At 43.7% G+C, this 8,452-nt stretch overlaps 1 protein-coding gene across 1 annotated transcript; it reads left to right on the top strand.

The window, feature by feature from the left end:
- Positions 1 to 4,365: 4,365 nt before the first annotated feature.
- LOC119543721 (protocadherin Fat 3-like) lies at positions 4,366 to 8,099 on the top strand. The gene is given in 3 exon segments (XM_037848638.1): positions 4,366 to 4,393; positions 6,294 to 7,287; positions 7,289 to 8,099. Coding segments are annotated over 3 exon segments (1,329 nt in total). The 3' UTR covers positions 7,596 to 8,099.
- The last annotated feature ends 353 nt before the right edge of the window (positions 8,100 to 8,452 follow it).

The raw sequence follows: 8,452 nt of genomic DNA, 5'->3' as shown, positions 1-8,452 counted from the left end.
GGCTCAGTGGAGAAAGCCTCAGCCATTTTCAGCTCACAGTGCTCTGCAGTACAGAAAGCCTCAGTGACATTAAATCACAGCACTCTGACCCAAACAAGGGTGGAGACAGCAGAGTCAGAGAAACAAAGAATGTATTTATATGCAATTGAAAACTCCCTAGGGGGCTTAGCTTCCCTAAGAAGAAGAAGGTGGTGCCAAGCTCTACTACCCGCCTTCCATTCAGAACCAGACCCCAGAGCCTGGGGGAAAACAGCCATGGGCCACACTTCCTTACACCAGTCTGGAGCTACAGGCTAACAGGCACCACCTGCTGGACAGAAAAACACAGGGTGTATCAATCCCCTAAGACACACCCTCAAGGAAACCGGATACTGAATATTTCTTCCTTTTGAGACATGAGCCTGTTCTGGTCTGGGAAAACCTGATTGGGGTAACCAAGGAAACAAAATGCCTAGACAACAGAAAACTACAACCTACACTAAGAAAAACAAAGTTATGGCCCAGTCAAAGGAACAAACATACGCTTCAACTGAGATACAGAAATTGAAACAACTAATACTAAATCAATTCAAAAAGTTCAGGGAAGACATGGCAAAAGAGATAAAGGCTATAAGTAAAACACTGGACATACGTAAGGCAGAAATTGAAAGTGTGAAGAAAACAACTGGCAGAATCTGTGGAAATGAAAGGCACAACACAAGAGACAAAAGACATAATGGAAACATACAACAGCTGATCTCAAGAGGCAGAAGAAAGCACTCAGGAACTGGAGAACAAGAAACCTGAAAGCCTACACACTAAAGAACAGATGGAGAAAAGAATGGAAAAAATATGAGCAACGTCTCAGGGAATTAAATGAGAACATGAAGTGCATGAATGTATGTGTCATGGGTGTCTTGGAGAAGAGAAGGGAAAAGGGGCAGAAGCAATAATAGAGGAAATAATCAATGAAAATTTCCCATCTCTTATGAAAGACATAAAATTACAGATCCAAGAAGTGCAGCATACCCCAAACAGAATAGATCTGAATAGGCCTATGCCAAGACACTTAATAATCAGATTATCAAATGTCAAAGACAAAGAGAGAATCCTGAAAGCAGCAAGAGAAAAGCGATCCATCACATACAAAGGAAGCTTAATAAGACTAAGTGCAGATTTCTCAGCAGAAACCATGGAAGCAAGAAGGAAGTGGTGTGAAATATTTAAGATACTGAAAGAGAAAGATCACCAACCGAGAATCCTGTATCCGGCAAATCTGTCTTTCAAATATGAGGGAGAGTTAAAAATATTCTCTGACAAACAGACAATGACAGAGTTTGTGAACAAGATACCTGCTCTACAGGAAACACTAAGGAAGCACTGCAGACAGAAGGGAAAAGACAGGAGTGAGAGGTTTGGAACACAATTTTGGATGATGGTAGCTGATCAATTTAATGCTAAATCAATTCAAAAAGTTCAGGGAAGACATGGCAAAAGAGGTAAAGGCTATAAATAAAACACTGGGCATACATAAGGCAGAAATTGAAAGTTTGAAAAAAATAACTGGCAGAATCTGTGGAAATGAAAGGCACAACACTGAACAAAGTACACTGAACAAAAGATAACTATGAATATGGTTGAAAGAGGAAGGTTAGGAACATGTGGGACACCAGATGGAAAGAGGAAAATAAAGACTGGGACTCTATAACTCAGTGAAAGCTAGAGTGCTCAGCAATTGTGATAAAATATACAAATATGTTTTTACATGAGGGAGAACAAATGAATGTCAACCTTGCAAGGTGTTAAAAATAGGGAGGTATTGGGGGAAAAATACAATCAATGCAAACTAGAGACTATAATTAACAGAAACATTGTATTATGCTTTCTTTAATTTAACAAAGGCAATATTCCAAGGCTAAATACATATAAGAGGGGGGCATAAGGTTGGGGTATGGGACTTTTGGCATTGGTAATGTTCTCTGACTTTATTCTATTTTATTTTAATGTGATCTGTCCTTTTGCTGCTTCCCAGCTGTCATGTGTTTTTTTTCCTATTTCTTTTTTCTTTTTATTTTTCCTCTCTACCTTCTTTGACTCTTCCTCCTGCTTTGTGGAAGAAATGGAGATATCCTTATATAGATAGTAGTGAGTGTGGTGAATACATAAATATTTGACTATACAGGGAACCATCGATTATTTACTTAGGATGGAATATACGGTGTGTGAACAAAACCATCTTAAAAAAATGGGTTGATGAATAAACCTTGAGGGCAATATACTGAGTGAAATAAGTCAGATACATAAGGACAGATGTTGCAGGGTCTCACTGATAGGAACTAATTATAATATGTAAACTCATGGACATGAAATAGAAGTTACCAGGATACAGAACAAGGCTAAAGAATGGGGAGAGGTTGCTTATTATGAGCAGATTAATGTTTGGAAATGGACAGAGATAATGGTAGCATGTTGTAAGAATAACTAAAACAGTGCTGAATGTTGTGTGAATGTGGTGGAAAAGGGAAGCTTAGAGTCACGTATGTCACCAGAAGGAAAGTTGGAGGTTAAAAGATGGGAATGTATAAAACAATGAACATTGTGGTGGGCAATGTCTGTGATTAACTGTACAAATATTAGAAATCTTTTTCATGAACCAGAACAAATGTATAACACAACTAAAAATTAATAATAGAGGGGCATATAGGGAAGAAATATACCTATTGCAAACTATATACCACAGTGAGTTGTATTTTAGCATTCTTTCATAAACAGTAACAAATGTACTATACCAATACTGTAAGTCAACAATGGAGGGGGGGTGGTTAGTAGAATGGGAGGATTTGAGTTTCCTTTTTTTGTCTTATTTTTTTTCTGGAGTAATGAAAATGTCTAAAAATTGAAAAAAAATTAATTGTGGTGATGGATGCACAGCTATATTATGGTACTCTGGGCAATTGATTGTACACTTTGGATCTTTGGATAATTTTATGGTATGTGAACAATCACAATGAAAAATGAATGTGTTAAAAAATAGAGGGATACAAGTGCTGGAGAAAATGTGGAGAGAGGGATGTATCTATTCACTATCATTAGGGAAGTAGAATGGTGCAGCCCATCTGGAGGGCAGTGTGCTGGTTCCACAGGAAGCTAACTATGGGGTTGCCATATGGTCCTGCAGCCCCATTATTTTGTAGGTACTTGAAAGAACTGAGAGCAGGGACATGAATGGACATTGCACAATGGTGTTTACAACAGCAGTATTCACGATTCGTAATGGATGGAGGTGACCTAAGGGAACACCGACCAATAAACGGAACGGTGAACTGTGATGTTTACATTCAATGGAATATTGAGGAGCAGCAAGAAGAAATGAATTTTGAGGTATGCAACTAGATGACTGGAACTTGAGGACAGTATGTTGAGTGAAATAAGCCAGAATCGAAAAGGTAAAACATTATAATGCTTAATATAATGTGCAAACTCTCAGAATTGAATGTGAGAGCATAGGTTATCAGGGGAAGGCTTATGGTAAAGGTTCCTAGATTGTAAGCTCTTAAAGCAGTCACATCTATTCATGAGTTGTAATGGTTATGTCTAAGTTCTGAGATGATGAGCTGTTTGTGTATAACCTGGTCAGTGCCTGGAACATTGGGTATCTGTGTGACACCTGAGATTAAGAGCCAGAGTTCAGCAGCTATGAATGTCAGCATTATGCCACACAGCAAATGTTAAAGAAGCTGAAAAAGAGATCAGACTTTAATTAAAGATAGAAAAATGGAGTCAGTTAGGACTAAGGCAAATAAGACTGAAAGTAAAAGGATGATATTACCTGTGTATTAAAACTTCACCTTCTATGTGAGACCAAAGGAAGAGATGTTTATTTAGTGGAAAATCTGTATTTTCTGTAGCACGGTATATAATTTAACTTGTATGGTCAATTTATTCAAACACCATAATTACATGGAACCTTGAATAGTGGGTGAGACCTGATTGGTTTGTACAGGTTAGCATGAAGCCCTGATAAATCCCAGAGTAATTTGAGCAGAGAATAAATATGTATTTGCAAAGCCCCCTTGAGGGACTGGGGAAAAATTGGAAATATTAAACTTCCCCACCTGGGGCATTCCTGATATTCTTGCAAGTATTGGGGAGTACCATCATAGTAGGCCAAGCCCTTGATCTTGGGGCTTGCCCTTATGAAGCTTGTTACTGCAAAGAAGAGGATAAACCCACTTATAATTGTGCCTGAGATTCACCCCCAGAGAACCTCTTTGTTGCTCAAATGTGGCCTCTCCCTCTAATCTGACTCTGCAGGTAAACTCACTGCCCTTCCCCCTATGTGGGGCATGACTCCCAGGGGTGTAAATCTCCCTGGCAACATGGGACATGACTCTCAAACATGAACCTCAACCTGGTATCTTGGGATTGAGAAAGCCGCCTTGACAGGAAAAGAAATGAAACAAAGTGTGAGTGGCTTAGAGATTTCAAATGGAGTTTAGAGGTCATTCTGGAGGTTATTCATATGCATTTTATAGATATCCCTTTTTAGTTATTGGTGTATTAGAATAGCTAGAAGGAGATACCTGAAACTGTTGAACTACAATCCAGTATCCTTGATTCTTAAAGACAATTGTATACCTATATAGCTTATGCAATGTGAATGCATGATTGTGAAAACATTGTGTCTCACAGTCCCTTTATCCATTGTATGGATAGATGAATAGAAAAAAGGGGGACAATAAGTAAATGAATAATAGTGGGGGAAAAGGAGTATGAGATGTTTTGGGTGTTCTTTCATACTTTTTATTTTTATTCTTATTTTCATTTTTATATCTTGGAGTAATGAAAATGTTCAAAAAATTGTGGTGAAATGCACAACTCTATGATGATACTGTGAACAACTGATTATACACTTTGGATAATTGTATGGTATGTGAATATATCTCAGTAGTGTTGCATTTAAAAAAACTGAACTCTGAATATATCCTAGAAATTTAATTTACTATTTTTTTCCAAAAATCAAAAACAGCATTAAACAACAACAACAAAAAAGCATCATTCAGTCTTTCCAATATCATACAACCTGATTGATCAGCAGTCTTCACATTATCCAGCCCAGTCCCTCCTGGTAAAGTTGTCCAGTTCCAAATACTTTGCTTTGTGATATTTTGCAACATAGTTAGTAGCCCTCCTGTAGGGAGAGATTTTGAAATGCATCAACAATAGAATTAAGGGCCATATTCCAAAACTGAATTCACCGCATAAACAAGTACAGAAGTTCATTAGTTCAGAGTCTACTCATTTTCCCTAGGGAGGCTTCATTGTGGAAATCAGAATGTAATGTATGACTTCTCTATTGTTCTCTTCAATTCGTCCTCCCAGTTTTGTATGGCAAACTTCCACTGGAACAGAAAGAACTGCATCCTCAATCTGTGGTGCCATCTAATTTCAGTTGCATTTCAATGTCTCTTGGTCGTTTTAGATTTAATCACTTGGGCTACCTCATCATAGTTCTTACAGTTTTCCTCCTTCAGACTTTCTGTCCTTCTCTCCTTACCCCAACATCACCCCATGTGAGCAGCCACCTTCCGGATTTGGCCTAGTAGACAAGCTGCAGCCTGCCCTTGAGTTCCCCCCGCCCATCGAGTGGTGCCAGGATGGCGCCCACATCCTGCTTCCGGCTTCTGATGTATGTAACCACCCGCTGTATTCACCAATCATGCTTGTGTGCGTGGCGTTAGCCCATTGGATACACGCAAGGTTTATAAGAAAGTTCCCGGGCAAAGCTCGGGGAGACAGCCCACAAGGAGCCGTACCTGACGGCCGCATCGAGGTTGTTCTCCCCCGAGGTGTCTCGCCCCGGGTGGAACCTGTAAAGATGATGATTGCCTAGTCCCATTAAAAGTTTATCTGCTTTACCACCGCGAGTCCTGAGTGATCACAAGTGCTCCGGGTAAGACGTTGTCCGCACCCTCTCTCCCCTTATCTCTCTGGTCCCCATCGCCGGCCGACTGAGGACTCGAGGCGGGGCGGAGAAGCGCCGGACAAGTGGTGGCCCGTACGGGGCACTTCGAACCCGCAACCTCATTTGCGTTCCCCTCGCCCCGACGGAGACGTGCTCCCGGGATCCGTGGTTTGACCTCCGCGACTGATCACCGCGAGAAGGTAAGCACCCCCTTTCCATACGAGGACTAGGGCCCGTGGGCGTTCAGGTAGCCCCGGGGACTCGGAAGAGCTCTCCGAGTGATTACAAGACAGTGCCGGCTGCAAGCATGGGGCAGTCCGGGAGTTCACCCCTACTAACCCCCTTAAAGACCCGATAGGAAACACATTCATCTGCAGTTGTAAAGATGGACTCACTGGAGTCACGTGTGAGGAGGACATCAACGAGTGCGAGCGAGAGGAGTGCAAGAACGGCGGCTCCTGCGTCAACGTGTTCGGCTCCTTCCTCTGCAACTGCACCCCCGGCTACGTGGGTCAGCACTGCGGGATGCGCCCCGTGGTGGTGCCCGACATCCAGGCCGGCCACTCCTACGTGGGGAAGGAGGAGCTCATCGGCATCGCCGGCGTCCTCTTAGTCATCTTCATCTTGATCGTCCTCTTCATCGTCTTCCGCAAGAAGGTCTTCCGCAAGAACTACTCCCGCAACAACATCACGCTGGTGCAGGACCCCGCCACGGCCGCGCTGCTCAACAAGAGCAACGGCATGCCCTTCCGGACCCTGCGCGGCGGCGACGCGCGCAACGTCTACCAGGAGGTGGGGCCCCCGCAGGTGCCCGTGCGCCCCATGGCCTACACCCCGTGCTTCCAGAGCGATTCCAGAAGCAACCTGGACAAGATCGTGGACGGGCTGGGGGGCGAGCACCAGGAGATGACCACGTTTCACCCCGAGTCACCCCGCATCCTGACAGCCAGGCGGGGTGTGGTCGTGTGCAGTGTGGCCCCCAACCTCCCCGCCGTGTCGCCCTGCCGCTCGGACTGCGATTCCATCCGGAAGAATGGCTGGGACGCAGGGACTGAAACATCCATAGTGACTGTCATTCAGCTTGTCAACAATGTAGTTGACACTATAGAAAATGAAGCCTATCACTGGGATACCTCTGATTGGATGCCAGGGGCCCGCCTGTCAGATATAGAGGAAATGCCCAACTATGAGAACCAGGATGGAGGGTCTGCACACCAAGGCAGCACACGGGAGCTAGAGAGCGATTACTACCTGGGCGGCTATGACATCGACAGCGAATACCCACCTCCTCATGAGGAGGAGTTCTTGAGTCAGGACCAGCTGCCCCCTCCCCTGCCAGAGGATCCATCCTAGCCAATACCTCCCTCCTCACCCCTTCCCCAATGAAACCGATTTGGTGGGCCCACCTGCCGGCTGTGAGTTTAGTACTTTTGCCGTGAGCATGAACCAGGGCCCAGAGTCCACAGGCCCAGCAGACAACGTGTCTTCATCCTTGCACAGTTCCAGAGGCACCTCATCCTCGGATGTGTCAGCCCACTGCGGCTTTGACGATTCCGAAGTAGCCATGAGTGACTACGAGAGCGTGGGAGAGCTCAGCCTCGCCAGCCTTCACATTCCATTCATCGAGACCCAGCACCAGACCCAAGTGTAAAGGGCACGTGGCATGGGCTTTGCACTGTTTGTTACAGAAACATGGAAGGAGATTAGCTGGGCTTACAGCTCAATGGAGAGTTGTCTGTTGAGGGAGAAGGAAATCGAGTATTTTCCGCTAAGAACTTCTTCACAAATAATACTGTCACAGGCAAGCTCGGTTCCAGTTGGGGGATAAAGAGAGGCTCAGAATTTGTTTCTGAGCGGTGACTGGTAATCTTCGCAGTATGTACCTGCACTTAGACTGCACGCCTAATTTTTAAAGGAGGAAAAGTTGTTTCACCCACAGAGTTACCCACCGTAAATCTTTTATCACTTTGTGCAGTATTGTGCCCTGGAAACTATTGCAGCATCCGTCTTTGCAGTATTATTAACTGGCAACAATCAAAAAGGCATTGTTGTGTGTAATTTTGAGCCAGTGGGGGAGGGAGGAAAATAGTAGTTACAGTTGTTGGAAAAGTTAGTCTCTTAGGCGAAAGAAAAGAGAAACAAATGTTATTAAACAAGCAAGGAGATGGGCTAAAGCCTTTAAGCTGCCCAATTTTCAACTATTCAATTAAGTTTGGGTAACATGTTTAGTAGGCTGAATTATTTCTGTTTTAAGCATCCAGTATCATGTAGCTAGGCGGTATGATCTTTGAGAAGGGTGTCAGTGGAGAGCAAACATGAGGCTATTTGGGTGCCATTCTATGTGTTGGGGAGAAGTTGATGTTGTTCAGATATTAGAAGGAATGTGACTATCTGGTTTTGTTATTTCTGGTAAACATTCCTGGCTGAAATCACAATTATAGCATTGCTATAGATGACGCCTGCCCTACAACATACCACCCCAGGTCCTCCGCATAGAGGCCTGGTCCG

This window comes from Choloepus didactylus, chromosome 9 (genome assembly GCF_015220235.1).
Source record: "Choloepus didactylus isolate mChoDid1 chromosome 9, mChoDid1.pri, whole genome shotgun sequence".
Classification (NCBI taxonomy): Eukaryota; Metazoa; Chordata; class Mammalia; order Pilosa; family Megalonychidae; genus Choloepus; species Choloepus didactylus.
Note: the sequence above shows the minus strand (reverse complement) of the source record. Positions and strands in the feature narration are given on the sequence as shown.